This window comes from Haliotis cracherodii, unplaced genomic scaffold (assembly GCF_022045235.1).
Source record: "Haliotis cracherodii isolate W230 unplaced genomic scaffold, xgHalCrac1.p SCAF_1, whole genome shotgun sequence".
Taxonomy (NCBI): Eukaryota; Metazoa; Mollusca; class Gastropoda; order Lepetellida; family Haliotidae; genus Haliotis; species Haliotis cracherodii.
This window is the reverse complement of record NW_027266264.1, coordinates 25,458,453-25,477,750: the sequence shown is the minus strand read 5'-3', so window position 1 is coordinate 25,477,750 and position 19,298 is coordinate 25,458,453. Positions and strand designations below refer to the sequence as shown.

The window sequence follows — 19,298 nt, the reverse complement described above, 5'->3', positions numbered from 1 at the left end:
TCTGATCTGATATCCCTCGCCGTGATTTGGATGGACTATGGCAAAAGCTTGAAAAAATCATACTCCTCATGGTCCCCATGTATTTTGACACGGTCCCTGTGTCGTAACCCCTCCTCATCACCCCAGTGTGGGCCGGTGTATAATAAGGATAGATAGCATCAGTCCCGTCTATCTGCTCGTTTGCAACATCATATGCCCCGAGACAGGACTGCGCAGAAAAAAATGCCCTGATCAAAGGTTTTGAATGTTTTTGAATGTGACCTTGGAGGTCAATGCGATACGTTTGGGGTTTAGGCTTTGGCGTGATTCCTCATGTTTGAAGGTGTAAGTCAAGTCAAAGTTTATTATAAAAAAAACAGTCACCGTGATACATGGATACGTACTTGCTCTGGCGGCGTGGGCGGTCGAGTAGCCTAGTGATTAAAGCGTTAGCACGTCACGCCGTGATATTGCTGGAATATTGCTAAAAGCGGCGTAAAAACATACTCACTCACTCTTGCGGCGTTGTAGACCACAAAACATGTTTCAGTCATGATGAACATATACTAGTCTGTCTCCCCGAGAATAAATAATAGATATTATATATGCAGGATTTAGGACAACTAGAAATGTAACGAAAGGATAATATGACTTGGTTACGTGTCGATTCCCATATTGAAACAATAAGTTAACCCAGAAATGTGCACGTAAAAGAATGTATTGTAAAACCAACTAGCAGTCAACAAACAACCAACAAATGGTATACGATCAACAATTGTAATATAAAATTAACCAGGTCTACAAACCAATACAAATTCCTGAACATCAATTACAAATTACCAAAACAATGTGTTAAGCTAAGATCAGACTATTGGATTGTCGGGGGTGATCATTTTGAGAGAATTTGGAGAAAGACTGTTTTGTCCCTAACAAAATGTCTGTGTCTAATAACGTGTATGTAATACAACGTACATAGACACAATTATTGTTTGATAGTCATTTCTTACAAGTTAGCGGCCGACAACGTTGACACATTTTATGGATATCAACTGATTTACTCTACTACTATGGCCATGTTTCGATGTAGATCCTTTTACCGTTATTAAACAAGACACTGTTATGGCGGCTTTTCAATGTAGATCATTTTACCGTTATCAAGCAAGAGACTATTATGGCGGCTTTTCAATATAGATCATTTTACCGTTGTCAAGCAAGACACTTATATGGCGGCTTTTTAATATAGATCCTTTTACCGTTGCCAAGCAAGACACTATTATGGCGGCTGTTCAATACAGATCCTTTTACCGTTGTCAAGGAAGCCACTATTATGGCGATGTTTCAATATAGATCCAATTACCGTTGTCAAGCAAGCCACTATTATGGCGATGTTTCAATATAGATCCTTTTACCGTTGTCAAGCAAGCCACTATTATGGCGATGTTTCAATATAGATCCTTTTACCGTTGTCAAGCAAGACACTATTATGGCGGCTTTTCAATATAGATCCTTTTACCGTTGTCAAGCAAGACACTATTATGGCGATGTTTCAATATAGATCCTTTTACCGTTGTCAAGCAAGACACTATTATGGCGATGTTTCAATATAGATCAATTTACCAAGCAAGACGGTTTAAGGATCTATAACAAAACGCAACCATAAAAATGCATTAAAGAAGTTCCTATCCATAATTTGTGTTTACTTTTACATGGGACTCGTGAAGATCCGGGTAGAGAACAGGTCTTCAACAACCCATGCCTGCCGTAACTGGCGATTATACTTGTCGTAAGAAGCCACCAGGTTAAGAGGCAACCATGCTTGTGGTAAAAGGCGACTGACAGGATCGGCTGGTTGATGCATGTCATTGTATACCAATTGCGTGGATCGATGCTCATGATATCAATCTGGGTTGTCTGGTCCAGACTCGATTATTTATGGACCACCGTCATATAGCTGGAATTTTGCCGAGTGCGCCATTAACCAACAAACAAACACATCAAAACTTTTACATGGACACACGTCAAGGAAAGCACAGCATCAAATTCCACGCGCCTTCCCGTGTTGGCACTCTACCACTACGTGCCTGCTTTCCAAAGACGGTGCATTCAAGTTCGCTTCAGCCGTGTTGCATTCTCTTGACTTCACTCCATCATCAATATCTCATCAAGGCAGCCTGCTATGTCGGCACTTGTCTAAACTGTTTACACTCTGAAAGAGTTACCCCGCTTGTTATGCGATAGTTACGATATGGACCACCAGGGTAATTACAGATGCACGCTGGGACTTACAGAGAAGGAACTGCGACCCCGCTGAAAGGTTGTGTTCCGCCTGGTGGTAATGCAATAACGTTGAAGCAAAATACGAACACATGAATCTAATGTGTGTTGCCAGTCGAATGCAAGCTTGCACGTGTTGACTGGAGAACCACATCGGCGGAAACTGCAGAAACACATAGGCGGAATGACAATGAACAGTTTAATGTATCGTATTATCGCGACAGTAAAACTTCGTTTGTCCGGAAATTCCTCATTGTGGACAGTTACTTATTTCTTGTTTTACGCCGCACTCAGCAATATTCTAGCTAGATGAAGTAGATCTGTATTTCTAATCGAGTTTGGACTAGATAATCTACGCAGTTGGGATACGACGACAAGCATCAACCTAGTCAGCGAGCCTGACCCTCCGATCCTGTCAATATTTCCTATCCCCTGTCACGAGTTGAGGGAAACACGAGAATCCTGGAATTACCTATTTGTTATATGCTTTTTGTTTAGTTGTCTAAAAAGTATTGAGGTAAAATGGCGCTTTGCGGCGAAACGAACAGGCTCGGTTGATGAGTTGAATGTGAAATGTACAGTTTATAACGAAACATTTTCAAGAGAATAAAAAACGGCAAGACGCGATATTTACTCAATAAGTGACCATCTGTCGATATTTTGCCTTGTCAACGTCAAACTAACGTAAAAAGGACGTCAACACTTTGTGTTCGGGCGAGACACTTATGAAATAGGGAGACAATTTGCGGGGAGGTAACTCTTGTATAACAATAGTTCAGTCAAAGTGTCATGTTCACTACAGTGACAATATCACTTTTCTCGACTTCGGAAAACTCAGTCTTTCACACTGAAGTATGTAATAAATAGTTAAACCCTTGTGTATGATATATTTTTAATAATTTAGATATCTCTGGTACATGTCAAATATCACATGTAGCGCATGCGCTGTATATGTGTATATGAAAGTTACAGATAATATTTTGTATACTTGTCTGTTTTATGTCTTCCCCTTAAGTAAATCGGTACATTTCATCCAGCATGTTTCATTTCAGTTTTGATCTTTGCATTGCGGTTCAAGTGTTGCCTAGCCGTGCTCATATTTGATAGTTGATGCGCTTAGCTAATACAGAACACTTAAATAAGGTAAAATATTCTTTGCTAACCAAATTCCCATACAGAAAACATTGAACTAATACAGTGCTGTCTTGCTACGATTATATGTAGTGTATGGCAGTGACAGTTGAAATTGTACCTATTTTTATTCAGAAGGAAGAGTACGTAAACTTGCGAGATGCCCGCGCCAACGTAACCGGTCCGAGCACGGATACGCATCACTTTGTCGGAGATCAGGTATTCTGCATGTAGTGAAGTGCGCCTATCAACACGCTAGCTGGTGTAGTTATATCATCCTCGTGAGTCGAGGGCGTGTGATGTGTTGGCAGATGTTTCAGCAGGAGTTGTTGACGTAATTAGAAAGACGTGATTTGCTGCGATGCCCCTGTTAAACTGTTTCACCGCCTAACCCCATTTGCGTTTATGTCCGCATGTATATTCACTTGCATCTGCTAAGTTAACACTGTCAGTTGACGTATCATTGTAATGGATTACGTCGTAATTCTTTAAATGTGACGCTACTGCATGGGTATAAAGGTGACACGCTTGCATTTATTCTCTAACCTTTCACCTCGCAACTTCTAAGATCTCTCCGACATGTATTATAGAAGCGAGTGGCGTGACGTCAAAAGCGCCACAAGTTGCTCACCAGAGTTGCGTCCCTATGGAAGTTCAAACGGTTGTGAGTTCTATTCACAGATTCGTCACGTTTACGATTCTTGGTTTGTCAGCACCATACCAGTGCCTGTTGTTGTTGTTGTTTTGTTGTTGTTTTTTCTTGGAGGGGGGGGGGGGGGGGGGGGGGGGGGGGTTGTTTTGTTTTTACAAAGTGACACGCAGGGGTGTGACTGAAATAATTTCACAGCAGTGTTAAACCCAACTCACTCACTCACTCTAACGTGTACACGGATATTCATCTTTCATTCTGAAATATTTGTTGTGTTTTATATCTCGCTACAGATTTTCTTTGTACACCAAGTATGGCCGTCCATATCTTAGCATGTGGTAGCACAGTGCTTAAAGCATTGACGCATCACCTTGAAGACCCTGATTTGATTGCCCATGTTATGCATCTGTATGCATAACAGTATACTATTAAGGGGTAGTATCAGTATGGTAGGAACTCTAACCTGCAGAATAACGTCCACTATTAACTTATACGGCTACCACCTAATTACTCTATACACTGCTGCAACCATGGTACTCGATAACGACTCTAACCAATACAGGTTGGTAAATGAGAAAGGGAGTGGGTGATTTAAACACAGCCAGGTGACTAAGAACACAGCCAGGTGACTAAGAACACAGCCAGGTGACTGAGAAATGGGATAGGTGGCTGAGAAATGGGATAGGTGACTGTGAACACAGTCAGGTGACTGAGAAATAGGATAGGTGGCTGAAACACGGGGTAGGTGACTGTGAACACAGCTAGGTGATTGAGAAATGGGATAGGGGACTGAAAAATGGGATAGGGGACTGAGAAATGGGATAGGGGACTGAGAAATGGGATAGGCGACTGTGAACACAGCTATGTGACTGACAAATGGGAAAAGTGAAATGTCACTTCAGCGAGCCTGGCCACCCGATCCCGTTAGTCGCCTCTTACGACAGAGTCGTTGCTGAAGACCTATTCTAACCCGGATCTTTACGGGTTGAAGAATACAGATTGTGACGGAGAATAGTGATAGGTGACGGAGAATACAGATAGGTGACGGAGAATACAGATAGGTGACGGGGTGACGGAGAATACAGATAGGTGACGGAGAATACAGATAGGTGACGGAGAATACAGATAGGTGACGGGGTGACGGAGAATACAGATAGGTGACGGAGAATACAGATAGGTGACGGAGAATACAGATAGGTGACGGGGTGACGGAGAATACAGATAGGTGACGGAGAATACAGATAGGTGACGGGGTGACGGAGAATACAGATAGGTGACGGAGAATACAGATAGGTGACGGAGAATACAGATAGGTGACGGAGAATACGTATAGGTGACGGAGAATACAGATAAGTGACGGAGAATACAGATAGATGACGGAGAATACAGATAAGTGACGGAGAATACAGATAAGTGACGGAGAATACAGATAGGTGACGGAGAATACGGATAGGTGACGGAGAATACAGATAGGTGACGGAGAATACGGAGAATACAGATAGGTGACGGAGAAAACAGATTTGTCATAGGAATACAAATTGAAGACTACATGGGCATACTTCTTGATGACTAGGAATAGAGATGGGCGAACTGGAAACTGTGTCCTACTTAAACTAATAGCTTATGATCTCGTTAAACGTCGCTGCCATGAGCTATTACAGCTAATAAGATATAATGGCGCTGCGCCAGAGTTTGCAGAAGAGGCCGCTTACTAATGATCTCGCAGAATAGCACGTTTCAAGCTGTCATTGTGGTGCACCATTCCAGGCTTCATAAAATCAGCTTGAAAACTCTCAAATCCACTCTAGATACAAATTGGCTTTGCTACTTTAAATAGACAGTGCGAAATAAGATGAAACGCTAAGAATGGCGTTCAAAACATTTTTTTAATTGAAGTTCGGACCACACAAAGTTTTCCCCAATAGTGTTGCTTCATATCGGATATTACGTATCTCTTTGTGCCGCCAGTCTTTTCCCTTGTATTTATCCATTAGTATTGACTCACGTTTCACAACAACAAATCTTGATGATATCTATGAGTCGAACATTGTATGCGATTGGCCCGAGATTTGTCTGCAACTTGGCGTATGTTTTCACCAATGTTTGAATAGGTTTTCACTTTGAATATCCGGGTTAGAATTAGTCTTCAGTAATCCCTGCTTGTCGTAAGAGACGACTAACGTGATCAGGTGGTCAGGCTCGCAGACTTGGTTGATGCATGTCATCGTACCCAAATTGCGGTGTTAAACAACAACAAACAAATATCAATGTGCGTAAGCACCTACAACCATTTCTGAATGTCCCAAAGCTGACAAGCCGTGATTTAACTGAAATTTGATCAAAGAAGCTTTAAGCTTTAACTCACTCATCCAACTGTTGTTACACCAGGATGTAGTTCTCTGACTTTCACAACTGGCGTAGCACGACGTTATACATCTATTACACGGTGGGACACGTAAAGGCTTTTAAATCCCGCTCTTGTACATCACAAGTCAGAAGGCTTAAGTTGTTACGTACACATGAGGGGGCACTCCAAAAACCATCCATTATAAACGTGTGTGGCCTTAGGAAGGCCATTAAGATGCTTTCTTCAGTTGGAACTTTTTTTCTAAGTCGTTCTGCTCCTCACTTCTGCATCAAGGAAAACTTTTATTCATACAATAAAAAAAAAAGCATTTTCATGATTTTAACAAGTTTTAGAGAACGTTTTTCAATAGCATTACACGATTTGAGAAGCATGTTTGGCACAATTAGTTAATGCCCCAAGAGGAAAGCAAGCCTAGTGTAGTTTTTCTTACTGTACTTTATGATTTAATTATTTGATGTATTTTCTATTCACAGCGAACAAGCGGTCCCATCTTCGTCATGAACGTGACAGAACGTTTTACTTTGACTTCAGCGAGGTTGCTATCGGCGAACAGGTGTCCGGTTCTGAACTCCGGCTGTACAAAGAACGTGCACACCGAGGGAATAACCGCCACCAAGACTTCCACATTGAGCTGTTCCGAATGAAACAAGGTCGTGACCCCGAGTATGTAGATCCTGCAGATTAGTGTCATAACTCACCGAGAATCGATCCTTCGCTATTATAGTGCATCTTCCCGAAGCAAGAGAGTTAACTGACTTTAAAAGTCCAGTTTCCACCCTTGCCGAACTAGGCCGGAATTCCTGGGCTCGATCGTAGCGCCACCACTGGCTATTACGAGTTATGACCTGATTGGACTATGAATAGACTCGTTAGCCCAGCCAAAATGTAACTCCATAATTCTAGCGTAGTTCGGCAAGGGTCGAGACCGCCTTCGTGGTCTTCTCGTAGAGCGTCCGCCCGGAAGGTCTCGGGTTTCGATCCCCGACCGCGTCATACCAAAAGACGTTAAAAGATGGTACTTGTTGTTACCCTGTCTGGTGCTCGGCATGAAGGGGCTAAAACAAGGACTGGTCGGCTCGGAGTCAGTATACTGTGTCTGAGTGGGGTATTCATGTTAAACCTCGGCATGGTATCTCAGTGAGCTAGCACTATAAATCGGCATCAGTCCGGACTAGTACAAGCAGCCACACACACACAGACATGCACGTCGCTAAATAAGTGCAATAATCTTGGACGCGACGTTAAACCCCATTTCACCACCACCTCAGCAAGGGTGGAAACTGGACTTTTATAGACAGTTAACTCACTTACCTCGGGAAGATGATGGTGGTGTGTGATAATGCGATAATGTTATCACATTTCCATATTAAAAACACATACCTACCAGAAAGAATAACTAAACGCTTAGTCGCTAAAACTATATAATTGTGATAGAAAAATAACTCCATTTAAATTAAATAGGAGCCCGCGTGAGATTGGAAATTTCAGGAAAATCTAAAGATAAGGGATTAAGCTTGCTTCATGTAAGGCTGTTATGTTACAGACAGGGCTTGGCGGAAGGAAAAATATTATGGTTCAAGGACTGTTAGGCAGACTAAAGATTACTGTGAAACATAGTTTACCATACGTTTCCACACCCGTGAATGGGTTAATATAGGTCTTCAGCAACCCACGTTTGCCTAAAAGGCGGCTATGCTTGTCGTAAGAGGCAACTGACGAGATGTGGTGGTCAGACTCGCTGACTTGGTTGATGCGTGTCATCGTAGATCGATCATATGGTGTCTGTCACTGGATTGTCAGATTATTTACAGACCGCCGTCACATATATGGAATACTGCTAAATATGCCGCGTTAAACAACAAAGACAAAAAAATTGTTCTCGAAATTGCAGTGACCAGGCTATTATTCGCATTAGAAAAGCCATGATTGGACAAGTCAATCACCTATCGCGGTACACATCGACCCTCGTGTTGATCGTGTTTATGTTACGTCTGCTTGTTTACGACAAGTGTTAGAGATAAGTTCATGAACGTTATTGTTCCAGAGATAAAGTTTTGGAGTCGGAACTAAATACTACCATAAAGGGAGATTACCGAGGATGGCTTCGTTTAAACGTGACCGGAGCGGCGGAGAAGTGGACACGGAATCCAGGTTCAAACCTCGGCCTCTTCATGAAAATCACCGGATCTAGAGGTAGGCTATGTGTATTTCGACAGTAAGGTCGTGTTACACTAATGGGAAACATGAAGCATTCATTTTGTCATGTGATAAGGGGACCATTGCACGATATGCTGGTTTGGAATGACTTGATTCAAATGTGCTGGGACTTCCAGTTGATCCGATTGTAGTCCCCCTTTAAGGAGCCCTATGCCTCCCCTTGCGGCGAGCCTGGTTCCTCTGCCACAGCCTAGCGAGATGGGACGATTCCTCACATCTTACACTGTCCATTCAAGATATTGCATATGTTTTTTCATCGTCATGTTATAATCGTCAATATATGGCTGAAATATTGCCGATGTGACGTTAATTCTTAACTCGCTCATCTGTTATACTTTTGACGAGTCTATACATTAGGTAAACAGATCATGAAACAAACAAATCAGTCGAAAAGCATTTGTACCATGGATCCTATCTATACTGGGCCATCATTCTTGTAATTACTTCACGGCACGTTTCAGAGCAGATATTTAAGTTGAACTTCTATAAAGGGTTTTCAATAATTTTTCAAAAACCTCCTTGAACTAAGAATATTTAAATTGCAAGGAACCGTGTCATTTTTTAGCCAAACAAGCAATTCATTATTGTGTTTATGGTTCCATGAACCGAAACTAAATAGGCCACGCCCAGTAGCGGTCTGGCGAGGTTAGTGTTACATTAATGCCCTCAACGTCACTGATTCGTATTGCTGTCTACAGGATATTTTTAATGTAAATGATAAAAGAAGCAGTCTGTGAAGTTAGCATTGTTAACGCATTTATTGAGAAGAATTGACTTTCAAATATAGTTGCGTTTATGGAATTGCGCGGATTTAAACATTATGCACACACGTGTTGACGCCTTCTATCTCCATATACGCAAACGCATAATGAAGTCAATTAATTAAATTCATATTTCAGGTCAGGACGTGGATCCTAGACACATTGGCATAGTGGGACGGCGGGGTTCAATGGCCAAACAGCCGTTTCTAGTCGGGTATTTCCGGATGGATAGCGAACTGCACGAACGACGTCGGCGTTCCACGCGACGGCGGTACCGCCAAGACGTCACCTACGCAGACCAGCCGTCCTACCCAGGCAGTAAGTTGTTATGCTACCCTAAAGATCCGGATAGACAAGAAGTCTTCAGTAACCCATGCTTGTCGGAAGAAGCGACCAGAGGGATCGGGGTGGTCAGGTTATTACTGATTGGTTAATGCATGTCATCATATCCCAATTGCGTAGATCGATGCTCATTATGTGAGTCACTGGATTGTCTAGCCAAGACTTGATTATTTACAAACCGCCGTCATATAGTTTGGATATTGCCGAGCTGGGGGTAAAATATACAGACCGCCCTAATAGTACGGCGTTGAACAAGAAACAAACAAAGAAATTTGTTATGAGTAATGTATTGTTTTCTTTCGTTTTTAAAACTCCTTCGCCTCATTGTTATCTGTAGAACATAAGCAAAAATGATACTAGTATTTCGATACAAATCTTGAGCCTTATCTCCAAGGTTTATGCCTGCAAACAGTGTATCATATCACATCAGTGCATTAACTATGCAGGCAGTGTATCATGACATATAGAAAAAGATCATTTCAAAATTATGGTTGTGGATATAAGCTGTCGAATATACTGAGTAATCGGTCATCCCCTGTAGAGTCTGAGCAAGATCCTGATTTCACACTTCAAAATAGTTCCAGCAGACGGATAAAGAATGGAAGGAACAAGTTTCTGTGTTTGTAAATTAAACATCCAAAAAGTTGTCATAAGCTTTTTAGCTCACCTGATGGCATGTGTATTTTTACCAAATGCTTCTTCTTCTTCTCCTTCTTTACGTTTCTTCCCACCAGTGACATCTGAAAGTTTACAGGATGTTGGAAGCTGATTTTCAATATGGCCGCCACGGCAGCCATAATGACAAAATGATATATGTGGCAATTTTAAGCCATTTTCTGTTCAGGTTGTAATGGGATGGATGTAGTTAGAAGGGCACATACGTTCCGTTTTGCACCATATTTTTAATATTGACCTTGATGTGACAAAGATCTCAAATTCTATCAAAATGCATGTGTTGTCCTACAAACGTACTCTCCAAAAAATGCCAGTCTGAGGAAGCCGATTCACAACTTTGGCACGTGTGTCATTCCTCAGTCGTTATGCATATATTTGCATCAATGCTGATTGCAACACCTTGTAAAATTGCTCTGATTGACAGTATAAATTGTTGACTACATATCAAGGAGAGTTAGGGTGTCGTGGCACTATATTGTGATGATTTGAAAGCTTTGGGCAAAGGTAGCAAAGCGACTTGAATACTCGCCTGAGGGTTGTGCTCAATGTGACTGTAGGCTATGGGCGTGACACGTAGTTTGAGGTGACATTGCTTGTTACATTTCAGACTTTCCAAGGTTCCAGCGAAAGGCCTGCCAACGCAGAACACTGTACGTGAGCTTCAGAGACCTTGGATGGCAGGTGCGTCAATTGTCCTTTTGGCAATAAGTTGATTCGTTTCTTCAGACTGATTTGTCCAAAAAGATGAGCTGGTAGTTGATTATGAAAAAGATGTTACATTTAAACGATGATAAAAAGAAAATAATAATAATGATTTAAATATTGTATTTTTTCCTTGTTTCGCGCAGCTTATATGTATTGTCCTAGACTGTAATGGAAATTGCATGAGTTATTGATAGGTGTTAAGAGTTCTCCGAATATTTTTTAAATGTTAATTCGTTGGAAGTGAAGCTTATGTTAATCGTGGTTATGTTGAAGCTTCAGATGTTTCTAGGAATTGAACTACATAAATATCGGATGGTTACCATGTTTGGAACCGCCTCGGTGGCTCAGTGGTAGAGCGTCCACCCGTCATAGCAAACACGTTAAAATATGGTACTTGTTGTTACCCTGTCTGGCGCTCGGCATTAAGAGGCTCGAACAAGGACTGTTCGGCTCGCAGTTGGTATACTGTGTCTTAGTGGGATATTCATATTAAACTGCGGCATGGAATCTCAGCAGATCATGTAACATGCGAACAAGGTGCTGTTTTGTAACAGTGTGTGTCCTGAAACGGGTCACACCACCGCGAGTTCTCAAGAGTCACTCACAATACAAATTCTTCAACGGTGTCGTTGCTACCTCAGTGGGCTAGCACTATAGAATCGGCATTAGTGTGGACTATTACAAGCACACACACACACACACACACACACACACACACACACACACACACACACAGATGCATTCATGTCGCTTTATAAGTGCAATAATATTGAACGCGACGTTAACCCTCATTTCACCTCACCATGTTTGAACAGGACATTTGTTCGTCACCGTTGCGTATTTCGTTGCTCATGCTGTAAATCAATGGCAAGAGGCGATCAATCCCAGGCCTCCGTGATAACCTTATCGGGATTCCAGATCAGAATAGGTTAACAGTACCTTATGATTGTCGTAAGAACAGACACAAGTTGGATCAAGTGTCCTGCTCCTCAGGCTTGGCTGATTACGACCCACCCTACATGTGTCACGATGACGTTGGTTGTCATTTGGGGCTCGTTTATGTTCATGTCACCGTTATATTGCTGCAATATTACCGACTGGTGTGCAGCCACGCTCACACACTTACTTAATACACAGTGCCATCTGATCCACAATGTTACATCTCCATCCAATACACAAATAATCAGGGCGTACTGTCATAAGAGTGAATGAGTGTTTCGGGGTTAAGGCGGCTATGAACCGGCTATGAACCGTATTCCAGATGTATTATGGCATGTCAGCTTCACAGGTGATGTAGGCCTCAGAGGTTTACCATTTTGGTGGAACCCACCAGCTCGGGTATGGTGCTGAGAAACCGTGAAACATAATCGTGGCGAACCAGGATTCGAACCCACGTCCATGGGTTCCTGGCGTGCCCAAGGGACGCAACTCTGCATAGCGATTGCAGCGCCTTAGACGACTGGGCCTCCCAGTTGCCTGAGAATGTTTCAATCATTGACTGAGAAATCCCTAGTTAGGGGCAACTGATAGGGAAGGCTTAACAAGACGGTCAGAATTCAACATGAATCACTTTGTAACAGTAGCGTGAGTGACGGCAATTAGTCACATGTATGTATCTGTTTAACATAACTCTGTTGTCATGCAGTGCCATCAATAACATCTACCCAAGGCCCGCCGATATCGATTACCGCCGCGGTACAACCTTCCGCAGTGTTTACTTAAACTGCCACCGTTTTACTGTTTTGCAAATAGTATTAGAAACGCCAAGAAATAATTTCATTCATGACTTGGCTCGAACAGTTTCGACCGACTCTGACGCAACCTAATGGGACATCCATCATCTTTGATCAATAATATGCAGCGCCCTCGCCGCCAGCTGGGGTACGCCAAGTGCTTATCAAATGAGTTATGGTAGAGAGACTTAAGTCAGTTGTCAGAACGTGCTCAATTTGTCATTCCGCGCCGCACTCCCCGACTAGTGCTTTTAAGCTAGAGCTAATCTCAAAGAAAACTAATATTCTCTGAATGTTTGATAACTTTTTTTTAGATTTTAACGTAAGGCTGTTGCGTTTGTTGAAGTAGTAATTTTTTTCAAAACAGCACGCACTACTGTATCCAGTTACAATAAAGAAAGTAAATGTCTGAATTGTGAGAACTGGAATATTTGGGATAACACGGTCCCGCCACAGGGCGTGGACTTGGGATATAGACTTGAGGTTTTGGTTTTGTATGGGAACTTGCTCAAACACATAAGACCCGAAAAACCGGGGTAGAATAGGTCTTCAGAAACCCATGCTTGCCTTAAAGGCGACTATGCTTGTCGTAAGAGGCGACTAAGCTTGTCGAAAGAGACGACTAGCGGTATCGGGTGGCCAGGCTCGCTGACTTGGCTGATGCATGTCATCGTATCTCAATTGCATGGATTGATGCTCATGATATCAATCACTGGATTGTCTGGTCCACAGACCGCCGTCATTTTGCGTGCGGTGTTAAACAACAAGTCAAATCAAAATCAAACACATGACAGAGTGTAACGTTAACGTATGATGATTACTGTAGTGCTATTACATGAGTGATGTGTAATTATATAAATATGAATACTATTAGGAATAATGTCATATTTAATTAGTGCGATATTGGAGTACAAAAGTAGCAATTTGTAAACAGTAGAAAACAGTATCCTTGAAGTAGTGACGGTATGGTTGACTTAAAGTGTGAGAGAGCGGTCTGGTAGCCTAGTGGTTAAAGCGTTCGCTCGTCACGCCGAAGACCCGGGTTCGATTCCCGACATGGGTACAATGTGTGGAGCCCATTTCCCGTGTCCCCCACCATGATATTGCTGGAATATTGCTAAAAGCGGCGTAAAACCATACTCACTGAAGTGGGAGATGAAAGTGCAAAGGTCACATACTACCCTCTTTTTGTTTTGAATTAAGGCAAAACCTTTTTAGAACCTTTCCAGTCGGAATCTAGGCATCTTTATTCGCCCAGCAGCTGGCCGCCGCTATCATCAACTCGGTGTCTGTGTGTGTTGTGTTCAGGGCAGGTGCATGTGTTACTTCAGTGCAAGTCCATGCCAACCGATAAACGACTCATTTGCAGCTAATGCTTAGCTGGTATTAGTTAAACGATGAAGATCTCTTGTGGTGACTGACATCGCACCCCTTCCCCTTTTAAACGGGGATGGATTGTCTTTGATGTTGATGTTTGGTATTTGGAATGAAATGAGTGAGTCAGTATGGTTTTACGCCGCTTTTAGCAGTACACCAGCAATATCACGGCAGGGGACAGCAGAAAGGGGCTTTACACATTGTACCCATGTCTGGAATCGAACCTGGGCTCTCCGCGTGACGAGCGAACGCTTTAACCGCTAGGCTGCCCGACTGCCCCTGGAATAAAATGGATTAGGAAGTTATTGATTGCTAGATATATTATTACCAAGACTATAATTTAGTCGCTAAAATGTAAATAATTCGCTAAATTGTCTTGTATATAATGATGAGGAGACCAGGCAGAATCTGTTCATTTTCAGACAATTAAGAAATCTAGACTTGCCAAACTATTATATTTATATAGTTTTGTTTCAGGGTCTGTGACCAATTAATTGTCATTTTGCACATCTTTTTAAATATTTTTAGTCCAGATTCGGACGTGTTTAATTCTACACAATAACGCACGCGCGCACACAAGAAATACTCCCACACTCTTATCTGACACGCACAAGCACAGCACAATACACAACAGTTTCTAGCCTACCTTGAAGTCCATGAAAAACAGTTATGTATAAGGTTGAAAAAAGCCTATAAAGGAGACCTGGAGTATCAAACCTGAGTTCATATGTTTTTAAGAGCTGAGGGGATGAGTGTAGGCTGCTAGAGCTGAGAGGGGTATGCGAACGCAATGGGTTGTTGCGTTATTAAATATATTCTCTGGGGTCTTACGAAACTACTTCGAAACAGCATAGTCCTGTTGTTCATTTGCTAAGGTTCATAATGATATTTTTCAGGACTGGATTATCGCCCCTGACGGTTACTCGGCGTTCTACTGCGATGGAGAATGTGCCTTCCCCCTCGGAGCTCACATGAACGCCACGAACCACGCCATTGTTCAGACTCTTGTACATCTCATGGATCCCTTCATGGCCCCCAAACCCTGCTGTGCTCCCACCAAACTCACCGCAATATCCGTCTTATATTTCGACCATAACTCGAACGTTGTGCTGAAAAAATACAAGGGGATGATAGTAAAGGCATGTGGCTGTCACTGAGATACGAGACTCACGCTGGTGTAACTCACATGGGCCCATTGGTGTATAAAGCTTTCTCAGTGTGCATAAAACTCGATTTCTATGGATGCTGTTCAAGAGGACAACGTGACCTTTTCGTAGCCTCTATTGATCCGTGGATGAAGACTGCGTGAAAGCCAGTTGCACCAGCTAAACTGACGTCAACTTGACAATCCAAAACCAGGGCTGACAACCGATTATTAAAACAACGTCATGTGTGACAGTTTTTCAGTTTCAACCTAAAAACGATAGGCTACAAAGAACGCTGAACAAACATAGCAGGTTTCCAAATTCATGGAATATGTACTGGTAGGCTCTGTCGTCGCTGCAACATGGCAGTTAGTTTTATTGCCAAAGAACGACGAACACATGTAAAGTAAAACACGAAGGCCGTTGTCATGAAATTCCAAAGATGCTTATGCCATGCTGAAGAATCGTTGCAAAGCTTGACCACTATTTGTTCTGAAGATCCGTCTCTGTTTAATGATGGCTTGTGTCATATCGACTGGAACACATTGTGATTCCTGGGAATATTAACAATGGCATACTTCTACGAGAAAACCGTTCATATTTCTGATATTTACAGCACGCCGACATTGATGTACTGTAGATAGGAGCCACCGTGGTACAGGTACCGGTATCGATTATTGAGGTTTTGTATCGATACCAAGCAACAAGTGGATACATATGTGGATGTCATGTTTTGAGGTTCTGACAATACCTAAAGGCATTATTTTTTTTTGCTTCAGCTTTACGATAATGGTTTAAGTGTCGTCCAACCGTTTTGTGATGGAATAGACAGTTAACAAAAGTGGGAGTTCATGTGTCGTATCCTGATGTTACTATCGTGACAAAGTGTAACGCCAGGGAGGGTGTACAGTGGTTTTACACTCTGATATGTTGGTATGCTATAGGTATAAGGGGCGGTCGGGTAGCCTAGTGGTTAAAGCGTTCGCTCGTCACGCCGAAGACCCGGGTTCGATTCCCGATATGGGTACAATGTGTGAAGCCCATTTCTGGTGTCCCCCGCCGTGATATTGCTGGAATATTGCTAAAAGCGGCGTAAAATCAAACTCACTCACTCACTCACTATAGGTATAAACACGAACATCTGTACGGCCGCGTGTCGTGTCTCAATGATGAACATCGCATACCGACTCTGACAAAAATAAACCCAAACAGACGTACTGTACTAAGATACCTGCTTATGCTATTCTACTCAACTTTTGTTAAGGATACAGATAGTTTATATTGTAATGAAACCCGAAGGACGCTCACGATAAACACGAGCACTTAACCTGAAGCTAAAGTTCCATTGTAATACATCGAATACTATTCGTGAATTTACATTGTTTCCATTGAAATTTCAAATATTTTCAGTCAAACTGTTTCAAAGCAATCGTTCATATTCAGTCCCAACCTGAACGCTCTGTATATTCCTATCACATGGCGGCAGTATTTCGCCTTCGATTTATGATTAAGTAAAGAAAAAAACAATGTCGTCCCTTAATGCCAAGTTTATAGAAATGAAAAATATATCTACGGTAAGGTAATGTCATAGCGTTACTTACGCAAACATTGCCCATGTTAGACACGTGAAATTCTCATGTAGCTATCTTTTTGAAAAAAAAATAAACATCCATTATCCATTTTCCCACTGATGTACATATCTTAATTATATGGTTGAACAGAATCTTCTTGGCTATTAACCGTGTGACGGGAATACCCCCCCTACAATCTTACATCGTTAGATCGTTATAAATCTACTTTGAGTGATGTCTCGCAGAAGAAAAGATAAGAGTTAGATATTTCCCTTCATCCAATAAAATCTGTATCAGTCTCGTGTCAAATCTACATCCGTCAAATTTGACGTGTAATGGCTATTGCCGAGCTTAATGGACAGGGATTTTTGTCAACGTTCCACAACGTTAGCAAGGAGAGTTTCTTCACAAGAGTTATAAATAAAATAATAAATGTAAAATATTTAATTACATAATCACGGATAGTCAATGTCTATCAGGTTTAATATTCACTGACATTTGGAATTACGCATATATCAAACTAAATTTGTGAATTTATGTCGTTTTATTTTCTCGTTACAGATTTTGTTTAATACTAAGTGAATAATGGAAACTGGATGGGTAGGATGTATAGATAAGTGTGGTGTATGTACACACTGATACAGTGTAACTGATCAAGATTATGACATCCACTATAAAGGACAATATTTGCTGTAGTGCTGTAGACAGGCTCTGGGCATCCATACAACGCTCCGATGATCAATTAGAACACTACTTCAGAGTAGGTGTATTTTGTAAATATTGTGCTTGAAAGAGTGTTCTGATCCATATATAATTGAACAATGCTTCCGGAATATGCATTTCTTTGTTACATTATGAATAAGTGCAATTTTTCATCTTATTGTATATAGTTGTAAGCCTGCAGAAACATCGCTGGCTTTTAGTGGCGAGCTACAAAAAAAACCATTTGCATGATTAAGTACGTTATGAGAATGTCATTGGTTGGATATTTGTAGCTGCTGTCTACTGGAATCGTGCTTACCAACAGTCACCATGTTTTTATCCAAACTAAAATACAGAAAAAATATGTTTAACTAGTTATTGTAACAACGTTTTCTGGCTTACTGGTCAGACAAGAAGTGGGTCACGTGACCGCCACATTAACAGCCATAACGGTATGAGTCCAATGCGTAAGAATGTTAAGAACTTTTACAGAAGATATAAAATATTCATAGCAGTTTCGTGAAATGTACGGTCGCTCTCCCCCACTGCATCGATCTGAGACCCTCCGTGCTACGAATACTGTAGCTCTAAAATTAAATAATGTTGATCGTTATCAAGGCTGCAGAGGTTGGGTTGGCTGTGTGGTCAAAGCGTTCGCTCGTCACGCCAATGTATAGTGTTGGATTTCCGCATGGATGTAATTTGTGAAGCCCATTCTTGCTCTGACCCCGACCTGATCATGACACTTGCTGGGCTGTTGCAAAAAGCGGCGTAAAACCAAAGTCCCTTACTTTGCAGTGGGGGCGGTCAGGTGGCCTAGTGGTTAAAGCGTTCGCTCGTCACACCGAAGACGCGTGTTCGATTCCTGACATGGATACAATGTGTGAAGCCCATTTCTGGTGAACCCCGCCGTGATATTGCTGGAATATTGCTAAAAGCGGCGTAAAACCACACTCAGTCACTCTCTCGCTCACTCACGTTTCAGTTCAACGGACCGACCAGCGCAAACGTCCATGATGGAATTCAAACTTACCTTGATTTTTGCTTTAAAGCTGCCGTTCATTGACAAGTGTGATACGTTTCTATTCATGTAATTCATGTGTATTTATTTCACATAGGGTAGGTTGGTTTAATTGTTCACTCGCCACGCCGAAGCCCCGGAATTCCCAACATTGGACAATTGCTAAAAGTGGCATAAGACCACTCTCACCCACTCATTACCTATGGGATATATTATTCTTAAAACTAAGTATATGATAAAGGCCGTTGAATTATTTCAGAAAGATAGAAATTGTTGAGTTGGGTCTGACGAGGCAAAATGAAAATCTGCTTCGCATTTTTTCAAAAGTATTGCTCTGGTCTGCCTGTGCAGCCTTCAATAGCCACCAATAAATGGCCGATCGTGTACTCCCTGTATTCAGTGCCTGAGTACCGGCAGCTCTGTCAACACACAGTACACATGCTGGGCTAAGCTGCTACAAGACATGCTACCTCTCTGTGTCAAGCACGCTTCTTATGATCGAATAACACATTTTAAAAGTATTATCTTGAGCAAAGGGATCAAATTATCTTGAATTGTGTATTTGTTTGCAAATGATGTATACATATCTTTTATGACATACGAGCATTTATGTATGGTTGTGTTATTTAACGTTCCTGTTTGAACTAG

General features: G+C 41.8%; 1 protein-coding gene across 2 annotated transcripts in view; it reads left to right on the top strand.

Moving 5' to 3' along the window:
• LOC139475078 (bone morphogenetic protein 7-like) overlaps positions 1–19,298 on the top strand; it is a 45,321-nt gene extending 26,023 nt beyond the window's left edge. The window contains exons 2-7 of one of the 2 annotated variants that reach the window (XM_071258317.1): positions 3,520–3,603; positions 6,875–7,064; positions 8,446–8,594; positions 9,518–9,697; positions 11,004–11,077; positions 15,108–19,298. In XM_071258317.1, coding sequence (XP_071114418.1) covers positions 3,520–3,603; positions 6,875–7,064; positions 8,446–8,594; positions 9,518–9,697; positions 11,004–11,077; positions 15,108–15,368 — 938 coding nt within the window. In that variant the 3' untranslated portion in view covers positions 15,369–19,298. The remainder of the gene's footprint in view (positions 1–3,519; positions 3,604–6,874; positions 7,065–8,445; positions 8,595–9,517; positions 9,698–11,003; positions 11,078–15,107) is intronic. The other variant, XM_071258327.1, reaches the window with a different exon arrangement.